General features: G+C 49.5%; 1 protein-coding gene across 5 annotated transcripts in view; it reads right to left on the bottom strand.

Annotated features, from left to right (window-relative positions):
• Window positions 1-24278, bottom strand: part of CAMTA1 (calmodulin binding transcription activator 1) — a gene marked incomplete at both ends in the record, with an annotated part of 245308 nt that overhangs the window by 145964 nt on the left and 75066 nt on the right. For all 5 annotated transcript variants that reach the window (XM_084274547.1, XM_084274546.1, XM_084274550.1 and 2 more), the window contains one exon: window positions 22242-22377. In XM_084274547.1, the coding sequence (XP_084130673.1) occupies window positions 22242-22377 (136 nt within the window). The remainder of the gene's footprint in view (window positions 1-22241; window positions 22378-24278) is intronic.

Genomic DNA, 24278 nt, shown 5'->3' with positions numbered 1-24278 from the left:
TGCTGCTAAAGGGAAAACAAACCTAAACCATATTCCAAACAGGCCACTCGCCCCACACCCAAAGGGCTGAACTTTGAACACTTAATGAATGTTATGACCAGTGTGAAAACCTGAGGCATTTCTCTTCCTGTGACTTCCTCCCAAATTACGTGATGAGACAGATGTGATGCTCAGCTGGCTGTCAACCAGGCCAACACACCCACTCTGACCCATTTGCCTCCCCTCAGGGAACCCCCGAACGTGTGCTGGAGCAATTTCTTAAGAGCACAGCACCAAGCTCTGACTTAAAGTATTTGGCAAACTCTTTCCCTGGACTTTGCTTCTTTCTTCCCTTACCATTGCCAGACAATGAAGAAAGTGGAAAACACAGCAGCTGTAAATTCCAGTTATGATCTAGTGCCCCAAGGCCGCTCCCAGGCACCCTCATCACCTCCCTAACTCACAGCAACCAGGGATGTTTTCCTGCCACTTTCCTCTGCCACACGGTTTGGTCAGAGAAAGGTCATTTATAACCACTGGCAGTTCCACAAACATCCGTGATTTAGTTCCCCAACTATTTGTCTCCCACAAAAGCTGAGAACCTCTCAATTTTACAGGGGTTTTTACAAGTCAGACAAAAGCTATTAATAAGAGTGAGACCTACAATATCCCCCAAGGGGGACGGGAAAAGAGAGCAGTGCTGGAAGTGAAGCTCAAGCGAAGCTCCGGCGACAGATGGTGCTCAGCAAAAGGTCAACCCTCGGCTCATTCTGCTCTTCATTATTTATTAACACTCTTTCTGACATTGGCATTACTGCAAGAGTCCAGCATTATGCAGATAATAAAATGCTGCTTCATTTCAAGGTCTCCTGCAGGTACAGCAAAAAGTTGGCAATGCAGTTCTAATGTGTTGCAGGGTGCTCTGGAAGATGCACGTGCTCACAAGCCAAGTGTGCAAAGCAAAGGTGGAATGGAAACATCCCACAGCTCCCTGGCCTGGCTTCCTGCTCACTGAGACTTCACTAGGGTTCCCCATTTCTCACCCAGAACAAGACAGCCAAGGTCACGTCTGTTTTGATCTGTGACAGCTACAACAGCTCAGGGGTCACACCTGCTGGAGCCCAACAGAAACCTCCCGGGTTTGGCTTCCTCAGGACATGCCAAGAGCAAAGCCTGTGCTGAGCTTTCCGATGCAGCAACGGGAACAGCAGGGAGAGTCAGGAGTTTGAAGCACAGCAATGCAGCAGAGCAGAGAACCTGCTCCTGATGAGCAACTGCGGCACTGTTCTCCCGAGCCACAAACATGCCAAACCAGCGTGTGCCGCTGGCCAGGGGCAGCCCCGTTAACAAGAGGCTGGTCTCTTCCCCCCGACAGAGGAAGCATCCCCACCACCCCCTCAGTAAACCTTCCCCAGAGAAACTCTCACCTCCCCCCAGCAAGAGTCACTTGAAACAGCATGGAGAAAGCCTCTGGCTTGGAGCAGTGCAGGTACCTGGGCACATCCCCCTCAGCCGTGGCTTGGGAGGGTCTGTCCCGGATCCTGCTTCCCCTCACTCACTGCCCAGCACTGGCCATGCTGGCTCCCTCTATCAGCCGGCAGCAGCCACGTAACCCCTCTGCCCTCATGAGCCGCACTAGCCAACTCCTGCGTATGACCTCGCACTGCACCGTGGCTGAGACGCGTCAGGGGATGCCCAAATCCAGGGGACCTGCTCCCCTCGGGGAGCACAGCCAGCAAGAGGACAGGATGGCAACCTCTGGTGCTGCTGCAGCAGGAAGACATCTCTGTGCTTGCCTTTTTAGGCTACAGGATGGAAAAACAGCAACAGGCTCATTGCCAAATGTTGAATTTAAGTTTGCCTGGGTTTTTTTTTTTTGCTTTATTTTGAGGCTATTTCTCTGCATTCCTTTTATAAAAAGAAACATGAGCACAGCAGATCTCAGTTTCAGTTAAAACTCCAAGATGGCAGACGCTTTCTGCCTGGGCATTACAAGTCCTTCCCCTTGACTGGAGGAAACAAAGTGCAATCTGTTTTTTCCAGCAAAGCCATGAGCAATGAGAAAGATGAACTTAAAACACCAGAGACAGTGCTGCTGCAGACTACCAAACCAAGAGAGAACCTGGAAGGTCCCACTGCCAAAACGGGAGACGTTTCTGCTCCAGCGACCCTGTTACTGCACCGAGGAATGATGGGCATCAGCGTGTTTATAGCAATAACAAATAAAAGCACCATAAAAAGTAGTCAGGCAGAGATAAGTTTATTACTAATCATGAGCAGCCTGACATGCCCTGACTCCTTGTAAAATAAAATGAAGTCCATTTTTAATATCGGCTTCCACGACTTCCAGATAATAGAGGAATTTACGTCAAGGTCACATCTCGTTGGACAAGTCAAGAGTTCTACCCACGGGCAGGGAAAGCACCAAAGGCCTCCTGCTCCCCACAGAACCCAAAGGAAGGTACAAGCCCCCCACTGTCTTTGTCTTCCTGCTCCCTAAGTGGCGACTGGCAAGTAGAAATTGTAGTTCATGTGAGAGACAGGGTAAGCTCTACATACAGATCAACAAAGTTTATAAAGCTCCCAAATATTTAGGATACCCCATGTCTTTATCCAAGAACAACAGGAGCAAGCGGTGTTTACACTTGCCATGAATTTGGCCAAGCCAAGTAACTCATCTATCACAGTTGTATTCTGTCCCTCAATGCCAAGTTTTACCCACAGCTATTAAAAAAGCTCAAAAAGTATTAAATGCTGAGTGCTTTCTACTGGAGGTGCAGTGCTGGGTGGCACAGAGGCAAAATCCTGCTGCCAGGATCTGGACCCCAGAGAACATACAGAAATGTTCTCTTCCACTTTATCTGGAGCTTGGACATTGGAAGGTTAAGGGAAGTACGTGTCAGTGAGCAGTTTGCCCAACTTCCATCTGTCATCAACCTCAAAATGTTGATTTAACTTTCTACTGTAGGTGCTTTACGAAGAGACAAAATACCAGTGGAACAATTCCACTGAACACAGCCCATGAGCTGCCAGCTCTGCCCCCACAAGGAGATACACCCACCTGTGAAACAACAAGGAGCTGAAAACAATGTACATTTTCCAAAGCAAGTGCCCCTGTTTTGGCCATCCAAGTTGTTTTACAGCAACAAAGTGAGATTTCTTGACAAGAGGTGAAAAGCCTCTCCTATTCTCTCCACATTTTCTGAACTCTGGCAGTTTTCAGCACTTTGAATTTATGTCTGTAAAAAGGTTAATGAACTTTTAATAGATTCCTGAGAAGGAACAAGCAGCAGCCATCGTTACTTTCAGGAACTGGTCCTCTATTATCTCAAGAGCCCTGTAACATCCATGGAATGTTCTACTTACTGGGGCTTCTTCTGGGGGTTCTGCTGACTGAATGAAAATGCATCTGAGCAGGGAGCACGCTGGCAATGACATTAAATGATGCTTTGCATAGTTATCAGTATTCTGTGGTACCATTAACAGGCACTGTGTTTGCATGGCAGTCCATGTTGTCTGACACCATGTGGCCATGAAACCATCCCATGAATGGAGCCGCTGATGGCACAAGACCCACAGGCAGACCCCACGAGTCTGTTTTGGCAACAGACAACCTGTTCTGTGCACCAGAAACAGCAGCACTCTTACTGCTGCAGACAAAAGAAAGGCTTTTCTGTTTGCCCAGCAACGGCCAGAGCACAGACCGTACGGATCGTGGGGCTGTGGGTCTCAGGCTTCCACCCAGCAGCCACACCTTCCCTGCCACACAGCCAGCATGGACCAGGATGCTCACACCTGGGGTCTGCACCATCAGGCCGCTGTCCTGCTGACTGGGGGCTCCCAACACCTCTGCCTTGCTTCAACTCAAACAACTAATCTGGGTATTTACAGACCTCAAGGTTAACGAGGACAAAGCAAAAGCATCTCCAGCCCAAGAGAAAGAGCTCTTGTTGGGAGCCCCAGTGCAGCCCCACACGCTGCTTCTTGTTACAGCACTGGACTACAAGATGCTGTTACAAGCAGTGAAACTGCATTGGTGCTGAGGCACCTGATGCTGACAAAGGGGCTATCTTCACATCATGTAACTCTCCTAATGAAACCGAGCCATCAGCACAACATAAAACCCCACACAGCTCCAAGGCACCGAGCCTCGCTGTTTTATTTCTCAGCTGTGTACCTACCACTTAACTCTGAAAAATATTACTTATAAAAGATGATTCCTAAAAGCAAAGTTTGGAATTTTATTATGCCTCTGGGCTAGATCGGCTGATCTTTGAAGAAATAAGGTTGTACCCTTTTCATTTGATATCCACAGGACAATATTTTAGCACTGAGCAAGGTCATAAGGAAAAGATCTGCCAGGCTCTTGCCATGTGACACGTGTTTTGGGCAGCCAGGCCGGCATCTCCAGGCTCAAAGGGATGCCACAGAGCCTTAATAACATGGCACACTGGAATTGGGTGGATTATCCCTACAAAGGTGGGAAAATACTGTTCAACAGGCTGTGAAGCACATGGAGCTTCACAGGAAAAGCCCTCTGAAGTGCAGACAGTAACATGCAAAAAGTGAGGGCAAGGGGAGAGGAGGAATCCCTGCGGCACCACGTCTGTCAGCAGGAGGCAGAGACATCTCAACCTCAGTAACCAAACACCCCTTCCCATTTTACAGAGCGCTCTGTTTACAATAGGCACTTCTATTATTGTTACTGCATTTTAACTTCACTTTGCTGCATAAGCCACCACATTTATCCCTTTTGGAGCCCTATTTACTCCTTGGAGAGGGCAGGACGCCCAGACAGAGACAGCGTGATGGAGCGCTCTGCGGAGGAGCTGCTGGATGCCAACCAAACCTCCCTGCTGTGCTGCCTGCAGATAACGCCCGCAGATGCTCCTAAGGAGGGAGAAGGATCACACTTCATTTCAAGCCCATCCCGGGCTGTGCAGCTACCGGCCTGGGTCCCACACTCGATTAACACCGATGGGGAGGTGCCTCTGCAACCACAGCTCCTGCAACTCCTTTAAAGCAGCTTTGGAAGAGAAGGTGCCAGAGCCAGGAAGCCCTTGGCCAGCCAAAGCACCAGATGCCAAGAGCAGGCAAGGGCAGCAGCAGCCATTCCCAGGCTGTGAGCGTAGTAACCAACCTATGGCCATGGTGACACAGAGGTCTGTCTTAAGACACATCCTTGATTTTTAAAATAAAGGAAGGAACAAAAACCCAACAAGCAACTTCTCCTCTCCAGTGCTCAGAAAGCCACAGTGCCACGGGGGCTGATGCTTCACAGGAGCTGAGAGCTGCCCAGTGCAAGCTACTGAAACAGTTTGACATCGCTCCTTGTTGAAAACCATCCTCAATTTTAACTATGCCTTAATCCATACTTTTTCTCTGGTAAATGTGCCGATAGGTGTTTGCAGCCTGCAAACTGTCATGCTAAGCAAAACACAAAGTCAATTCGTTTTAAAAGAAATTGATTTGAGAGAATTAGATTAATCAACATCCCTTTTTTTCCAGCAGAAAACGGGGACTGAATAACAATTCAGTATTCAACCCCAAAACTTAGGTTTAACTTTCTAAGGCACCCAATTCATTTTTTTAAGCCCCACGCAGCTGGTGGGACACTGGCATCCATCACCAGCACGATCCCCATCGAGTGAGTACCGAAAAGCTTCCAAGCAGGGGCTGTGCAGGCAAAGCTGTTTGTCCTGAGCAGACCCACATTAGCTTTAGTGAGCAGATCCATCAGCCCAAATTGCCCGCAGACTACAAAGCCCCAGTTCCTCCTAAATCACCCCACGCCATGCTGCGGTTCGAGCAGTGGCTCTGGCGGCCACTCCAGATGCCAGGTGATGAGAACTGGTTTGCTTTACAGCCTGGCCCCGAAATTAGGCTGCGCCCCATCAGCCTGCAGAATGAGCACAGCCTGACCTGCCCTTGGACCAGCAACTGGTCCTTTTAAACTAACATCTGGCAAACGGATTTGTAAATTGCATCTGTGGTTTTAACAAGCTGCCTCCTGGGAGCCTGGGAGAGGATGCAGAGGCTTCCCTGGGGAATCCGGGTTCGCTCTGCGCCGTACGGTGACAGCAGGAGCTGCCAGCAGCGCATCGCCCAATTGTCACCACGGCACAGCATCTCCCGCCCTGGAGAAGGGGGACAGGCGGCCCAGGAAAGAACAGGCAGACCCCGCCTGCTCCTCACCACCGGGGAGCATCACCCAGATCACAAGCTGTGCCAGGCAGGATTTCCCCATCACTAAGGGAGGGGTGCCACCAAAACACTGCACCAGGATCCCCCTGCCTTCCCTGAGGGTCTGATGCTGCAGGAAGCCTAAGTGCCTCAAGCACTCTTAGGAAGGCAAACCATCCTTCCACTGCACCGTGCTCCCATGTTCTGAACATGCAATTCCAAAAGCTCACACACTGTAGTTAACTATTTTTAAGGAAGGTAACAGAGGTCTCCCTTTCGGCGTGAAACAGACACGTGACTTTCTGCCTCCTGCTCACTTTATTCCACGCTGACGTTGCTGAAAATTCTCTTTTTAAAGAGAATTTCTTTCTGATAATGTATATCAGCAATCAAATGTAGGCACAACATGGTTATCTGACAAGTTAAAAATTCTACAGTATTTCCCCCTAAATAGTTTCATGTCCTGATTACTTGGAAGAGCGTGTTCTCTGCAAGGCTGCAACCAGGCACTTGGTTCCTGCTCTTACTGATAAATGTAAGCGATAAAAATATGCTCTATTCTACAGTGGCGCCTATTAAAATGTAAACACAGCGAGAAGATTTTTGAGCAGGCTACAAAAATGCTTTATTCCTCATCAGAGAGAGAGGCTGGCTGGAGCTGCTTCACCCCAGCACGCTGTGTAAACACGTCAGCTGGCGCGTCCCAGCCGCGCTCAAGATTACGATGAAGATTCCCAGGCGTTACACTGGGAGAGCTGGTTCCAGCTTTCCTGCCCAGCTCCCTGAAATGAGGAGTCGCTGCAGTGAGTGGGATGGACTGATGGGTGCAGCAATGGGAACCTGGGTGCTGCTGGGCCGCGGAGGGAGGGACTGCAGCAGGACGCTTCCTCCTCGCCCAGGCTGGAGCCAAGCCCTCCCGATAGCCAGGGAGAAGCGCCTGGGTCCAACACAGCAGTGAGTTTCCCCCATCTCTGAGGTCAGAGCTGCTCAGTGCAGCCTGTAAGATGCTGATGAATTCAAATTCAAAGCGGCCCTCATGAATAATTCACTGAATGCGCCCAAGTAAATTATAGCGATGTAAATATATCTGTGTACATAAATAGATACGTATATATGCAAATTAATACATTAAGGGCTCAAGTTATCCATGGCCAGGTAAGAGCATGTCTTCATACCGGATCAAGCAGGTAAAACTAAAGCTGGAGAAACAGCACGTTCATCACAGCGCAGCGCGGGGTGCTCCTCGTACCACGCACACCTCCATCAGACAGTACAAATCCTCCTGATGCTTCTAATCCCCCCCCTCACGTTTTGCTCTCACTAAACCCGACCTCTCACACTGCTGGGGCTCAGGTTGCTGCTCTGCAGTTACCCACCGTCCTCACCACTGCCCAGCATCACCGAGCCATCACTCCAGCATCACCTCGTCGCTCTGCGGCTCAATTAGGTGAACAACAATTACCGCGGTAACCCAGCCAGAGTATTAAAATCCTTGAATTCTTATGAAAGGCAAAACAATATAAATGATAGACACAGCACAGAGCCCATTGATCATCCCTTTCTCCCTCACAGCAAGGTGCGAGCGCATTAAAAATAGAACAGACACCTGCAAATAGACGGGTATTTATACGGGATATTGTGACAACTGTCATTTCGCATTAGTCAGAGAGATCCCACAGGACCTGGGCAAGTATTAAATGTACCAGTTTTTGTTTACTGGCAAAATATAATAAAATCCACCCTCCCTGACGGTTTCCTGCTGGGGATTGCTCCTCTCCCTAAAGTCATTCATAAAATAAGGATGTTCTTCCAAGATCCTGGGTAGAAAACACTTTATCAGGGCACCAGAGTATTGGGGGCAGGGAGGAAGGGCTGTTCAGATTCCTCTCTTGGACTCTTCCACATTTTTCAGGACAATTTGATAAGACTGGGCTCCAAAAATGACCATAAATCACCTAAAGTCAATGCAGACCCATGGCACGATCCCAAAGGGATCACGTGCTGCAAAGGGACACCAGTGCTGGTGTGGAGCCACCTTGCAGGGGGACAGCATCCCACCCATGGCCGGGTAACACCCCTGCCTCTCTCAGGGGAAAGTTATGTGAAAATGGGGCCAAAACTGCTGCACTTTCTGGAGGAGACACCCTGCAATGAACCCTGTGCAGTGCTGCACCTGATGCTACATTCACATCTCCTCCCAACTCCAACAGAAGATCAAAAGCAGCACTTTGTGACTGTTGTTAGACAGACTTCCAAAGTTTTCCCTTCACCTAACTAAGCTTAATCATTTGGACACTTGTAAACTCCTCTAAGGCATTCCCAGTGTTTCCTGAGAACTTCAGGAGCTCAGCAGTGAGGGTGACTCCTGCCTGCCCAAAGCATGCGCTGCCTCTGTCTGACTCGATTCCCCCTCTGCCAACCAGTGGGCAGGAGCCAGAAGGATGGAAACCAAACCAGGTTACACCTGCCAGCCTGATCTGTGGGAGCACGTTTCAGCTGAAGTGGCTGAAAGGACAGAAACACGTTGTTCCCCACTCAGGCTGACTGACAGGCTGTAGTTTAATTACGTAAGGAAAGCACAAGGAAGCAACTACACAGTCCGCCTTTGTCTCCCAGACCTTCCAGGTAGGACCTCCATGCCTGCTGGGCAGTGTCTTGCTGGCTGCGCTGCGGTGGCAGGAGTGATGCCATCCTTTCACCACCCTGTGTTTGGTTTACCCCTCGACCTGCAGTTTCCCACCAGGATGGCTGAGGGCTGCTTCCTTTTTTCTGGGAAAACAACTGAGCTCACCTGCTGCTTCCTGGCCATGCCCTTCCTTGCTCCCTGGAGTCCCACGTGGAATGCCTCAGTCCAACAGGGAGAACCTGTACATCTTGAAACTTGTTGCACTAGTGAAAGAGCAAGCTGCTGCTGAAACCCCTCTGTCATAGTAAAGGTGGTTATCTGATTAACAATGAACCCCCAAAAGTGAAAAAGCAGTCTGTACACTGCTGAGCGTGGTTCTTGAGCATGTTCCTCAAGGATCTTGGGAATGAAACCCCCAAAATTTATGCTAGAGCTACTCTGTTTACGTATAATAAAACCCCCTGGCCTGTACAGATGAAGCATTTCAAGGTCTTGCTTGTTACCCAGAGCCTTGTACAATAAAAACAGGACTTTCACGAAGGTCCTAGACGCTCCTTTTACTTGGTGAAAGACATTTACATCATTCGAGGCAAAACGTATCCTCAATGGCAATGTAGTTCCTATCCAAAACCACACCATGCCCTACATTTTATCATCAGTGTGGTTAATCATTTATACAGCCTTGCAGATGCACGCAGTACTCTCTGGAAAAGATGAAGGCACATTGCGTGCCCCAAAGAACATGCAGTGTAGTACAGGCAAGGCAACCAAGGGCAGGGGAAGAAAGTCACTAGCTACAGCCTCAGATGGTTGGAGGGGTATGAGATAAGAGTTTGGTTGGAAAAGACCTTTAGGTCTAGTCCAACCTTTAACCTACTACTGCCATGTCCAACAACTAAACCATGTCCTTAAACACCACATCTACACATCTTTTAAACATCTCCAGAGATGGTGACTCCACCACTTCCTTGGGCAGGCTGTCCCAGTGCTTGACAACCCTTTTGGTAAAAAAGCTTTTCCTAATATACAACCTAAAGCTCTCCTGGCACAACCTGAGGCCACTTCCTCTTGTCCTATCACTTGTTACTTGGGAGAAGAAACCAACACCAACCTCACTATAACCTCCCTTTCAGGTATTTGTAGACAGCTGTAAGGTCTCCCATCAACTGATGGACAAGGGAATGGAACTGGAAGGAGTGAATTACAGAACTGAGTGGGAAATCAGAAGAACAACTCAACAGGGCAGAACTCTGAACACAATAAGGGTGAAGAAGTGGGTCTTGAGACAGACGCAGAGTCAAGGTGCCACCAACGGGTTCCGAAAGTAAAGGTGACAGAACTGGGACAGGAGGCAAGCACAGTGTTGACCATGCATGAGTAGTACAAGGGGAGTCACTGGAAGGACAAGGAGGTCACTAGAGCACATAGAAGGACTTTTAGGGAATGGGGAAATGTCATTAGTCTTCTGGAAAGAGCAAGAAAAACACTGGTCTAAAACAACTCACACAAGAGAAGAGACAGGGCTGCTCAGAGCAGAAATAACACATGAAGAGTGATGTGGCACAGCAGAAAGCAGAGAACTGACCCACCTGTCACACAACGCCACCAGCAGCATTTGATAAACACACATTAAAATTCAGGCTCTGTTCTGATCGCCTCTCCCAGGCTGGTTTTGTTCCTCTGGCCAAGGGGACTGGAGAGGGCACGGCCCTGATTCATGTCCTGGCCGGCACCGCAGTCCCCGGCTGTGCCGGCTCGGACACGCGCTCCTGACACAGGCAATCTGTCAGCAGCCTTTGACACGCCAATTGTCCCTCTTGCCCTGTCCCCCTGTCCAGGGCATCTGGGCTTGTTTGTACTAACCAGGCTCGTGTCGAAGCGGGGCCTGTCAAGCAGCTCCCTGTCATCTGGGCTGGGAATTGGCTCAAGGATTCGGCCACATTCCCTCCTGCCTCGTTAGCGCTCGGGTGGGACATATGCTTGCAGATTTTCCATCATGGTATTTTTACAACCTACTATAGTTAAGCTTTACTTGGTAGACTCTCTCTCCAGCTTTGTGTTCTTGCCAGCAGCTGGGTTACTTCTCCACAGAACTCAGGCCAAGTTTACAATGCCTTTTCCCATGTGCATCGCTGCGTCACCAAAGGCTCTGGCTGGTATCAGCTAAGAACACAGACTTGGCCTGAGCTTTCAGTAGGGAAAAAACAAACAACATTTACATACAGCTCTTTCTTGCAACATAAAATTGCAACTTAAAAAGAAGAATGTAAGAAAGCAAGCTGTGGTTTTCTGAACAAGTGCAGAACTTTGCATTTCTTAGAGGAAATGAGTCCCTCTGAACAACACGCCTTGCGGCGCAGCCACGGACCCATGCAGCCTGGGAGCCAGGAAGACAGACACTGGGAGAAACTTCCTATGGATGCCAGGAATCCCACAGACAGGCATGGGTGGTGGGTAGGAAGCAGGACTTGGGCAGTACCTGCCGTGCACAGGGTAAGAGCCTCTCACAAAATCCTGGGGAGTGTTAACAGAGAAATACCAAGCAGATGGAAACTGGGAAGAGGTCAAGGCTTGCCGGAGTCTCAGGACAGCATGCAGGTAGTCTGTCTGTGAGGAGCTCACAGGGGCATTGGGCTGCCACGAGCACAGCAGCCTCCTCCACCAGCACTTCACCTCCCCTAGTCACAGCACCGACAGCCCTGCCAGGTGGAAGAGATCCAGCCACAGGCTCCTAGAAGAGAAGGGACAGAGCCAGCGCAGCAATAAACAGAGCATGTGAGCAGTACAAGCAATTAGCCCCTTGAAGCATCATTCCTATGTGTGGAACAGATTCTCCATCTTCTCCTACCTTTAAATCACAACCAACATCTTTCTGAAAGATAAAGGCTCAACGAAAACTCGTGGGCTAAAGTCAGGCAGCAGTAGGTGGCATTTTCCGACGTGTGCTACACAGGCCGGACGATCACACTCCTTCCTCTCGACCTTGCAATCTGTATTTCAACTAATGGACCCTCCTGGTAATAGGGGACCAAGAAGCATTGCAGCTAATGATCTTCTGCTTGGGGTTTTTCCCCCTAAAATGGACTTCCAACACTTTGATTTTGATAATCTAATGTCACAATCAGGAACTATCCCCAATCCACTTCAGATTTTGTTTTGTTTAGTGAAGTGTTGAGCAATTTCAAAGGTATTTTACAATTCAAATACTGGGCAGTTGCACGCTGAGAGGATCCTTTGATATTTGAACAGTCCTCCAACAACAATCTCACAGTTTTAATCTTTCTGATATTGTCTGTGAGATCAACTAGATTGCCTTCATTTCTGATGGAAGGAGCCTTTTTCTCTTCCCAGTTTTCACACAAATACAGAAAATATTTACAAATATGAAACAATGCTCTTTGCATTTCTGTTCTGCTTAGGGAAACACTTTGTGACATGGGTGGCTGATATTTATTAGTCATTAAAGAAAAACAAACTAAACCTAAAATTTCTTAAAACTAATTATTTTAGCCAATAGTCTATTGGGGTTTTCCTCTAACACCAGCCACTGCGCAGCTCTCATAGGTTATATATAAAAAGAGTTATTTTTGCGGATAAAAGTCAACAACAAGTCAATGTTTTTTGGCAGATCGCCTTTGCTGTTCTGCTAGCACAAGTGCATCCAACTGCTGATGAACTTTAATGTTTCCCTGATATTGTTTTCTGCTATAAAATGGAAGATCTAATCTATGCTGAAGGTCAGTCCACACCGAAGGCTGCAATCAGTGACAGCATTCATAAAGCCGACTGAAATCTGCTGTATTGAGCAGCATCCTCCAGCCTGTCACAGCAGCAGCTCTACTGGTACATCCTCTACCCAGGGTACTGGAGAGCGTCCCTGTGCCCCTACTTCTGCCCTACTGCTTACACAACTAACTGATCCATGGATCATGAGGAAGCTGCTGGCACAGCCAGTTTAGGCCTATGCATACTGTAGGAAGAAGGATAAAGTCCCCACCGCTGTCACCTGCAGCCCAGACCTCCGGCAGGGACACCTCCCTTCACTGAGAACAATAATTAGTGAAAAACTCTCTTTTTAAATAATCTCCTGGTCCAAAACAACCAAACCAAATCACCCACCCCCAATTAAAACCCAGACTTCCCACAATACCTACGAGTCAGGCAATTAAGAGGCACTTTTAATGAGTAATTTATGTAATTAAAGAAGTCAAACATGTAACACGCAAGCAGCAGTGTGAGTGAGCTGCTGCTCTCCAGCCCTGGCCAGCGCTGGCTGCCACTCAAGTGCCATCTCCTGCTGCTGCGTCACCTGGGCTGGGACATGGCTGGAGAGGGGTTTCCGCTCTCAGCTTCAGCTCGTGTCTGAGCGTGTTTAATGTCGGTGTGTATAAAGCATGTTGGGTAATTGCTGCTGGAATTCAACGTGTGCTGCATCTCATTGAGGATATGCAATTTACTGGCTATAGTCTAGTAAAATAACTTTATGGCTTTCTGTCACGATAAATAACAGTTTATGGTGTAATGGAATTAATATTTACCTTGAAAGCTACGCGGACTATTCAAATACAGTTGCTATATATAGAATCATCTCAGCTGCTGCTGGTGGGTTTAATGCTGTGAACTGACAAGACGACACCCAAGCATTAAATCCCAGTGCCCTCCAGCCACTCATAAACCTCCAGATTTTGGGTCTGTATTTGAAATGCTTCCCTGTACTTGATACCATCACTGAAGTCCCAAAAGCGGCAATTCCGAAGGGTGACAGGCCGGCTGCCAAAAGGCCGCTGGGGCCCGGGGCTGTCCCTGCCCGCTGGGCCTACCTCAGGACAGGCCTCAGGAAGCCTTCACAGGAGAGGCCACGAGTCAACGTGGAAAAACCCATCGGGATTTTGTAATCTGTTGTTATTCCAGCAAGGAGAGATTACAAAGACACTGAGCCTAAACACGTCTCTCAACAGGAACACAAGAGGGAACAGGTGCTGCCCGCTGTCAGGCGGCCGTTTCTCAGAAACCTCGAGTTATCCGAGGGCTGCCGGTGCTCAACATCTATTTATCCCCACGTAGTTTATCGACAAACCCCTATCAGAACTGCAGGTGATGGTGCAGCCTGCGGCTGGGCATGGAACATCGTCCCCATCACCACGGGGTCGGTGCCATTTCCTGAGCTGCAACCAGTTTGTAAAGCTCCGGGCAGGGAGGGATGGCTGGGAATGCCCAGCTCCACAGGGAGCACCGCTGTGGCCTCGGTGAGGGGCTGCCGCTGACCCCAGAGGTGACGGGGGGTCTCCAGGGGTGTCAGACTGTGGCTGTGCCCACCCACAGCCCCCTGGGAGGCGATGGGGTCTCTCCCTGGGCAGGAGCACGCTGCTCATCCCCAGCAGCCACGCGATGGCAGCAGAAATATGGGAACGCCCGGCCGGACTAATCATTACCATACGATTAGAATGAAAAGCTATTTCGCAGAGACGAGGTGGCTGCTGCATGCAACCCAGCATCCATGAGATTTCCAAGACCAGCAGGGAGTGGAAAAAGAGTTGTTCCCTCTGAACCACGGTAATTTACATTTGCTGCAGTACTTTAATTGCTGATAGGGTCACTCGTGCTTTCCTGCAGCAGCGACACAAGACAGCCTTCTCTCCCCAGGATTTTTTTGTTGTAACCTGACCTACAGCAGACACAGTAAGAATGACTCCTGTTTCAAACTCCTTCCTTGAGGCTCAGGCAACTAATCTGCCCCAGCCTTGGCTATGGGTTTATCCTGCTGGGTGCTGCATCTCCCCTGGAAAGTGCTGAACAGCCTGAGCTCACCCAAGTCCCCAAGAGAACATTGGTTATTTTATTCTCAGAAACAGCCTTGACTTTGTTCAGAGTCCAGTTCAAACCCAGTATATCCAGTGAATGGAAAACAGCAGCAACCTTGGTCCTGTCGGCTCCATCCCATCACCAGCCATTATCTCAGGGGCCAACATCTCCTCAGTGTCCTTTTAAGATGCTCACCTGCTTTTTGCACCCTTTTTTTTTCCCCAGCTCGTTGAGGCACTTTTTTATTTTGCAAACAGTTGGCACCTGAAGTGAGACTGTCCCTGAAACCCTGAGAGAGCAGCAAGCTGAAGCAGCGCGCACCGCACTCCCCGGCATCAAAGTGCAGCCAGAGCATCCCACCTGGGTGCTGGAGGCTGCACGTGCCCAGGCGCTGGTCACACAGCCCCGTGACAAAGAGCAGGCATATGGAGTATGGAGAGCAGGCCAAACCTGAGAGCAAACCACTGCCACCATCACCGACAGCCTGCACCCGCCTGGCTCTGTGACGGGAAGGACGTCACGTGCCGAGGGGCTGCCAGGCCACCACTGCCCCTCTGCTCTGCGGCCCCTTTGCTCTGCGGCCTGCTTCCCTTTCCCCTGATGCTCCAGGTTGCCAAAGAGTGCAACAAACACTATTTAATTCTTCTCTCTCACCCATGAAAAGGGGGAGTAAGCAATACCCTGTGAGGTGGTGGCCACAACAGCGTGCTGCAGGATGGGGCCATGCTCCCAGCTCCTGCTTGGGCAGCTCAGTGCCCAGACCACGCTTTGGGGACAGTACCAGATTTCACCCAGGAACTCCAGCACCCTGAAACCTCTGACACGACTCCGCTCTTGCTGCTTTCCCTCCCTCCCCACACAGGCTTTGGGAAGAGATATCCGCTTTTCCGAGAGGAACGCAGGAAATTAAAATGTTTAATGCGCCTTGGATGCATACAAAATTAGCAGCAATCCTGCAAACGAGATTTGTTTCCCCTCTCTCCAACATTAAATAAATAAATAAATAGAAACATTAAAACAGAGAGACGCCGAGGCTCCTCGTTTCCAGTGGAAGCCCTTATCTCCGTCACAGCCCACAATGCAATTACAAGATTACAAGGCACACGCTGCTTCAGCATCTGGATCCTCCCTGCAATCACAGGGATCCCTACAGAAACAGGAAACCTCTTAATCTTGTGAGGAACAGCGACGGTTTTACCTCGCAGAGCTGCACCCCACTTGGGAGCGCTCTCGGAGCTGCGGGATGAGCAGCCTGCAGTGAAGGACTCTGGAGTTGGGCTTTCTTAGGCTCGCAGGGAGAGACAGCCTGTGCTCAAAGTAGTAAATGCTGAAAAAAACCCCACTGTCTCTGGCCCAGAAAGTATTTACGTTCATTGTGTTTTGCTGTAAACTGTCTCCTCTAAACTGCCGACGCTGGGATAAAGTTCAGCCCAATAAACCCTCGCTCCCACCTCCAGTCCCCAGCACATTAAACCGAGGCCATGGATCCAGCAATCCAATCTCCATATATTTTATTCTCAAAATATTTCATTTCTGGCCACCAATCTTTACATCTCCTATTGGATTTTGTTTTTGTAAATGGATTTTCCCACAGAGCTGGCAGAAAGTATATTTAATTTCCAATTTCTCTAACCCGAAATAGTCAATATCAACGTCAGGGAGTAGCTGGGCTGCGGCGCCGCGGCAGGACACGGCCCTCACGTTTCTGAGGGGGGCACAGGGGTACCTGTTAGATGACTTTGTGCTCAGTCCAACATTTGATTTCATGAGGATGGCTAAATAATGTAAACACCTACACATTCTTTATGCTGTTTGGCTGGGGTGGGGCAGACGAAGCGCAGCGCGTGCCCCGAGTCAAGAGGAAGGCACAGCAGCACCACTCCCACAGCATGCTGCCCAACACAGGTGCCCATGGTTGTCACCCCATCTCTCAGAGCCCCCCCAGCATGTCCAGCCCCCTGACACCTCCCGCAGTCACAGCATCAAATAACCTGCTGACTTCGACTTTGGAAGAGCCGTCCCCGTCCTGTGCACCCTGCACACAAGTAAGCAAATTCCATCAGGACCAGGAGCATCCCAAGGGCTGCCTGGAGCTGCTGACATCCCACACCACCCGCTGCCTGTTTCCCCCAGCATTGCACTGCCCAGAAGCAGCAGCACCAATGACCTGCTCTGTGAGCAGCAAGTTTGGGGTGTTCCAACTCTCCCAAAGATGAGTTTTCCTGGAGCGCTGCACAGCAATGCACCGGTGCCTTGGCACAAGCCAGCCCACACAGGAAATAAAGCCCAATATTTTATAGCATCTCTCTGAATAAACAACCCCTGCACACACCCACCTGCTAGAACATCAACCCATGCGTCCATCCTCGCGCTGGGGCGAGGGTCCAGGCAGGAGCAGCCCCGGCTCCACCAGACACAGCAGAGCATCTCCCCACCATCACACACCAGCAGTGCCTTGGTCTCTGCTGAATCCTCCTTCCAAGATACCCAGGTATTAAGAACACTTTCACTGCTGAAGTTACGCACCGTAACGACAACTAAAGGACTGGGTGATCTCGGGACTGTTGAGGAGTGAAATCCCCTCAGCACATACAGGGCGTTGGGAGATGCCAAATCCCACCACCATTTGCTAGGAATTTATGCTACTGCAAGCGAATACATTAGGATCCTGATATAGAAAAGGAATTATTGATATGTATGTTCCCTTCAGAAGAGACTCTCGGGAGACTCATTCCAGATTTAATGATAATCCATATTCCCCTTCAGAACCGGTAAACCATCCCTCTGATTTCCCCAGGACTGCCACAGCCACGTGAATCATTAAGGTGCCATCACAACCCCACGTCCCAGATGCCGTAAATGCCACTGAGAAGGGGAAGCAGGATAAAATCCAACCATGGCTCAGCACAGCCAGCACCTTCCGTGTTTCTGTATGAGCATCGGCCCACGGCTGCCGGTGTCACAGGGACAGGGAGATGCTCTGGGACTGTGTGCCCTCCCAGAGTTATGGGAGATGAAGGGACAGGCTGGCGACACACGGCACAAGTCAGATGCTAGGAGAGGTGCAAGGGAACCAGCGCTGTAAGGAACCCGTTGGTATAACACACTCACACACACAGACACACACACACAGACACACACATGTGTGTGTGTGTGCCGCCTGCAGAAAGCCCTTCCCATTAAACTCTCCTCGCTCCTCCAAAGCCATTCTGCAGGATTTCTCTGGAATGCATCACGCAGCCCGACCGAACAATGAGATCCTCATTAGTTTGCAAACTACACAACCTGCCTCTGAGGGCGAGCAAAGCCCGTGTAAATTAAAGCCAATTGGATCCGACTGTCCGAGGAATAGCTCTCCAGATGAGTGCTGCGCCAGCGTGCCACCTCAGAGGCTGATTTTCCTCCTCACCCTACAACTTATTAACTTACTTCTCCGACAGTAGCAGGGATTAAGAGATGCAGTTTAATATTCCACAACGGGTTATTTTCCCTAACATGGAAAAGCCCGTTTGGCCATTTACTAAAAGGAAACTCCTCCCGCTGGCAGCACATGCTCCCAGCTCCCCAGCTGTAAGAGTAAATGATGCTGGTATCACCCAGGTTGTAGCGACGCTGAGGTCCGGCACGCGGCATTTTCAGACCCAAATGCTGTGGAAACCTTTTGCAAGTTTTGACAGCAATGTCCCAGGGTCTGTGCAGTAATTGAATAATCTAAAATTTCCATTCCTGTCCTCGTGGACTAATCTGTAATAGTGTTAAGGGACTGTTATGATATTAATTAAATACAAGTCCTGCATACAAAATTGATACTCTGCATCTCCATCTCCACGAGGGAGTTTCTGTCTTAATAAGACTTAAATCAAGTTTTACCTTTTTTTTTTTTTTCCTAAGGAATTCATAAAGATCATCATATTGTGCTGAGATAACACACATCTGTCTGAGAGAGAACCAGGCACTCCAGCACAGGGACTCTGGCACGTTCATCTCTCTGGTCACTCCAATCCGAAATGCGTGTGACCGTCCCTGTGGGGCTGGGGCAGCTGGTGGTGATGGTCACCACACAGCCAGCAGCCACGCTGCTTCTGCCACCCCAACACCGCATCCTCACCAACGGATGCTACAGCCAGCGGTGCTTTGTAGGGACCACTGCCAAGTGGCATCACCAGCATCACTTGTGCTCAGAGGGGACTCGGCTTCACCCAAGTCCAAGAGAGGAACCTGGGAGTCTAGTGAGACCCAAACACCCCCGACAGAGGATACGCAGCACAGGAACGGCACCGACCTTCCATAACACAGGGGACCAGAGGGGAATTTCCTAGGAAAACAGGACCTTGTCTTCATTCCAGCAGCAGCTTCCTACGAGTTCATGTGAACGTCTGCAGGAGCTGGGAAGGTTTGTGTGCAGGAAAAGGCAAATGCATCAGCTGAGCCAACCGGCTGGGAAGTGAGAGCAGCACCAGTCCGGAAAGATGGTAGAGCTATCTCAACACTCCCCTTACTCTTATTTATTAGTTAAAATTTTTAATTATGTGAATTGGTTAGGAACACATCACCAGGGATCCTAATTAATTAGAATTTTTAAAAGGATCACAGACCGGAGATTTTTAATGGATTCCACACAGAATTGCACAAAGAGGTGTATTAAGGGAAAGGCCAAATTAACTTCTCCTCTCTGTTTTATTCAGTGCTTTCTAAGAGGATTGTGCATCAGATTAACCAAGTGAGAGCCAAACCCCTCACAGCACAGCGATGCTAACCAAGACAATACCTCCAGTATCATTTAACATCCGATCTTTTAATTAGTTTACTCCTCTTAGTCCTCATTTATTTAAATTAGTGCATTCCTTTTAAAATTAGCTTATTCCTTATTTATGTCCTAACTTGCATTAGCTGCACTGCCCTTGCTCACCCAATTTTCTTTATGGCACCAACAGACACCAACATCCCCAAGTGTCTGGTGGAACTTTCTGTTTCACAGCGCTTTCTTCTCCTTACCCAAAGATGGAAGGATGCAGCAGCCATCACACTGATGACACTCAGGATATCATTAATTATTACACCTGCTAATACAAATCCCTTTTTGGACTCAGCTGGTCAGAGGTTTCGGGGAGCAGTGTGTTTCTCCTCCTTGCCTGCAGCTCCCAAAGCTGTTTGGATGCTATCGATGCTCCTGGCCGTCGGCTTTGCAAGTATTTTTCCATCAGTGCGCCGATGATACCTATTTATCTTCTGGCTGTGAGAATTGCTGAGATGATCTGGCAGTGCCACAAGGCAGACAGTTATTTCATGCCCTGTTAAGCCCTAATGTGCTTAACTACAGTATCACTCCAACTTTGAAAAAAGCCTTTTTTATTATTTTAAAGCTGTTGCCTGAGAGTCCCAGTAAGGAACGCTGCTCCCCATTAGGACACTATCAGAAACATAACCCTGCAATGCTACCCACGAAGCAGCACGCTGTATTGATCCATTAATTAGTGGAGAAGGTTAAAAATACATAATTGTGCCCAAGCAATGCTGGAAAGCCAAGAAAAGGAACTTTCTCTGCATTGTTTGGAACGGAGATGGGAAGCAATCCCTCCAGCACCGCCCGGTCAGCAAGACAGGACAGCAAAGGGGCATTATTAGGGATGGTTGGCGAGGGCACGGTGCAGCAGAGCTCACTGCAGCTTCTCCCCCAGCCATCAGAAACTACAGCACGCTTTCAGACAGAAAAGACATTTCTACAGTGGACCCAACTCCTCCAGACCCAGATTTATGCAGGAGTTCATTTTCAGCCCCAAATCTCTATTTGCCTGTTCCGGTTGGTTTCTTTTCTACTGTCTTTCCATACATAAATTACCACGACTTGAATCCTCAGCTCCTTTGTGTGCTCTGATACCTGGGGGAAAAACACACTAATTTCTTCTCAGCACTTAGCTGCTCAGCCTGGGTTCTGATCTACCCTTAGTGCTACTTATCGCAGAGATTTATGGAGAAGTTGCGTTCCTCCAGTTTTGAGCCCCAGTCAAAACTGCCATTAACTGTTGGCAGTGCCGGCCCAGGGACAGGTTTGTGCTCAGTTATCACTTCATCCACAGCAAAGACCTGTCAGCTGTGATACCAGCGCATCCCGCCACTGCCCAAGGCAGGAGGCTCAGAGCTGGCTCTGCTGGGCTTCCCAGCAAGCAGATCGAGGGGCAACACAATGAGAGGCCCTAGGTGCCTTCCTGGAGACAAAATGCCAGGTACTAATGGGCTCAAGCTGAAGAAAGACATCGGAATGAAGAGCCAAAGCCCAGCACATCCGAATCACAAGGCAAGTGTCACTGTGACACTTATTTTCTTAAGTGGCAAACATGATCAGCCATGGGAGGAAGCCCGGAAAGCTGTGTGCTCTCCAGCTCCCAACAGATCCCATTGCCAATCCCTTCCCTCCCAGAAGACACACTTCAGTAACATAGAAATTACTGGGTTCAGTGCAGGGCTATTTGGGTTAAGTGTGATCGTCAGGCACATCCATCCACACAAGCAGGTGCTCTAGGGTTGGATCACTCCACCTTTGAAAAAATCCACCAGAAAGCATTTCTTTAATCCTGTGTATGCGTGGTGCTGTGGTCACCACCACCCCCCCTACTGAGAAGTCTGTCAGCACAGGGTTCAGTGTTTGGCACTGTCAAGGTTCACAGGAGTTAATTAAATCACACCCTGCGAACCTGAAACAAAAACAACACACAACTTCTATTATGCAGACTCTTTTTTTTTGCTTGTCATAATAAAACATTGTTATTGGATGTAAAAATTATGGAACAAAGTTATGCCTCTCTGGTGTAATATAATGCAATCCATTTCATACTATTTAAAAACCCAAAACCTCATTAAAGCAGACAGAACGTAAGAATGACAAATGGCCCAGGAGGAGGCTGGAGCGCGAGATGTGTTCCAGGCGCTCGGCCGCTCCACGTCCCTGCGCTGGTGTCAGCCCCGCGCGGAACATCTTCTGAGAGGGGCCTGGGCAGGCTGAGGCTGGAAAGCTCAGCCTCACCCCAAGCCCAGCCTGGCAGCCACCAGACACACCTCCCGGTCAGGGTTACACTGTGCCAGCCATCAAACACCCCTGGCAGCAGAGCAGCGGTCCCCTTTGAAACACAGCTCCAGGCAGAGCACCATTCTGGTCTGAACTAAACAGAAACTCTTCTTCTGCCTCCTCTACGTCCAACACTTCATGAGCACACGGAAAATTGTGGTAACTACCACCAAAAGCTAGCTGTGCTTCGTGGGAAGTGAATCACACACAAACAAAGCTTACATGGTAAAAACCAACACAACTCATTGACACCCCTGAGGTGTTGGGGTTGCCCTTGTGAAGGGCCTGTTACAAAGAGCTCGTGTCCTACCAAAAGGCGCTGGCTGCGACGACACTTCAGCATCCTTCTGCAGCACCACAGCCATACGAGCTCACGGCACCCAGGGAGCACCATCCAACGGGAACATATTCACCTTTATCCTCAACTCAGTAGTACAGGACACACACAGTTTGGGAAGGGGGTGTGGTGTGTGGAGAGAAAGCTGAAATTCAGCAAATATGTTTTGTGAATGTGTGGACAACCTCATGTGGAACCTGTTTTGGGAAGCCCACCCCAGCTACCACCCAAAGCCGCCTCCGTGCTCCTACCTCCACTCCTTGGACTTTAAGTTTCATGTGATCCTCTCGAGTGGTTTTCCCATCTTTCCTTTTCTTCCAGCAATATCCATCTTTCCTGTATTTCACCTTCTTCCTGTTGTAGAGGATCATAGAACCATTCTGCGGTCTGAAAACAAGAAACAGGTTTGGGTGACATAAAGGAAAGCACCACCTGAAGAGAGCTCAAGCAGCAGTGTACTACTGACCAGCCAAAGGCTCTGTGGAAAAGCAACATGCTCTACATGGCATAATACAAATGTTCACCTTGCTCTGCTGTTAACTGGATTAACTCATGTTCTCCAATCTGCAAAACGTTACTTAAGAATCTCGTACCTACAGAAGTTAAGTGTGCCAGGGAGAGGCATTAAGAAAAAGGAAAGCTTATAATAAAATAGCCAGCATTTTCACAGGATGTATTATGATTGGGTTCAGCTATGTGCTGAAAATTAGAAGGAAAGAAAGGTTAAGGAAAAAAAGGATTGTTATTATTTTATTACAGACAATCTCTTTCTTTTTAACACATCAGCAGGATTAGAGATCAGCCACCCCTAATGCCACACTAGAATACAGATGTTGGCTTAGAAAGGCAATAAACTGGCAAAAAAGGTGGGAAGGAGGGAAGTGTGAGCTTATACATTGAGTTTGCTGCTCCTGCTTTGACCAGCGTTGGACACTGAACAGCTCTCCCCCCATCAGCACCTCCCTGACTTCACTCACAGTGAAAACATTTGTCCGCTGAGAACCCGCGTTGGCACTTCCAGTACCAGTGAAGGCCCAACAGACTGGAGTCGACATCTCTCTGCTGTACGACAGCGTCTCACAGAAGCGCTTTGCCATCTGCTGAGCCGACACGCGCGGGGCACTGCTGCTCTCTCACTGCACAGAAGCCAAGGCTGCCCCGGCAGCCGGCATCCCGCGCGGGCAGCGGCGCCGGCGACGCTGCAGACGCTCACGGGACGTCACCAGAGTTTGGCTTTAGGTCACGGGAGCAGCAAGACAAATGATGGCAGCAGCAGGAAACAACCTGTACAGGGAAGACTTGGCCCCGGACAAAGGGAAACTCTTCACAGGTACAAACACCCACACTAGGAGAAAGCAGCCTCCCAAGGCCGAGGGCCCCCAGCCCCATCCAGGCCAGGCTCCACAGCTCTCCTTGCACCTCTGGACACTCTGGATGCTGGCACCCAGGGGTTTCAGATGGAGCAGAGCGATACCTGGACTGGCTGCAAAGCCCAGTGGGTATGGCGAGGCCAGCCCACGCCATGAACCACTCTGTGGTCACACAACGTGGGCTTGTGATTTCAGAGCCAGGCCAAAGGTGCAACAATCAGCACCCACCCAGCTGGAAAAACACCCTCCTTCCCTCCCACTCCGGTCCACAGACTTCACGACGCCATGGGAGCGGCACAAGACCCTCGCTGGTACCCTCTTCCCGCTCTCCTCTAACAGGACACACTCCATTTGAACAGTCACCTTCACCCATGTTCATCACACAGTAACAGGGCAGTAAGGGTGATGTGAAAGCTGTTAATTACAGAGTTACTCATCCCAGTGCTCCACTGAGTGCATGCACCCAGGCACCTGACTGCTGAGGACACGCTCGTGAGGGCATCCTACCGCCATCAGCCCGCTAAGTTACCCACATCAACCAACAAAACATCCTTCCTCCATCGAGACAAACACCATCAATGACTGTGGGATCTGCTACCAGACCCATCCCACCCCTTCCCCTCATCTCTCCAGGTGAGCAGGTACGTGCAAAGGATGCCCTGCCCGACTGACACTCAGCATCCCACCCGCCAATGCACGTGCACATCGCAGCAAATGCCAATAGGAAGCCACAGAAAGTCTCTCTGGCAAACAGACTTTTTACTTCCACAGATACTTGCAAGATCAAAACGATCTTTGATCCAAGTGATTACTAGCACCCTTTTTTACAGGAATTACGCAAATATTTACTCCCTCTGAGAAGAAACCTGAGTTTGTTCCCCCAAACCATGGTGCCACTGCCACTTCCTCCTCCTACCA

This window comes from Gallinula chloropus (genome assembly GCF_964237585.1).
Source record: "Gallinula chloropus genome assembly, chromosome: 23".
Taxonomy (NCBI): domain Eukaryota; kingdom Metazoa; phylum Chordata; class Aves; order Gruiformes; family Rallidae; genus Gallinula; species Gallinula chloropus.
This window is presented reverse-complemented; position numbering and strand designations above follow the sequence as displayed.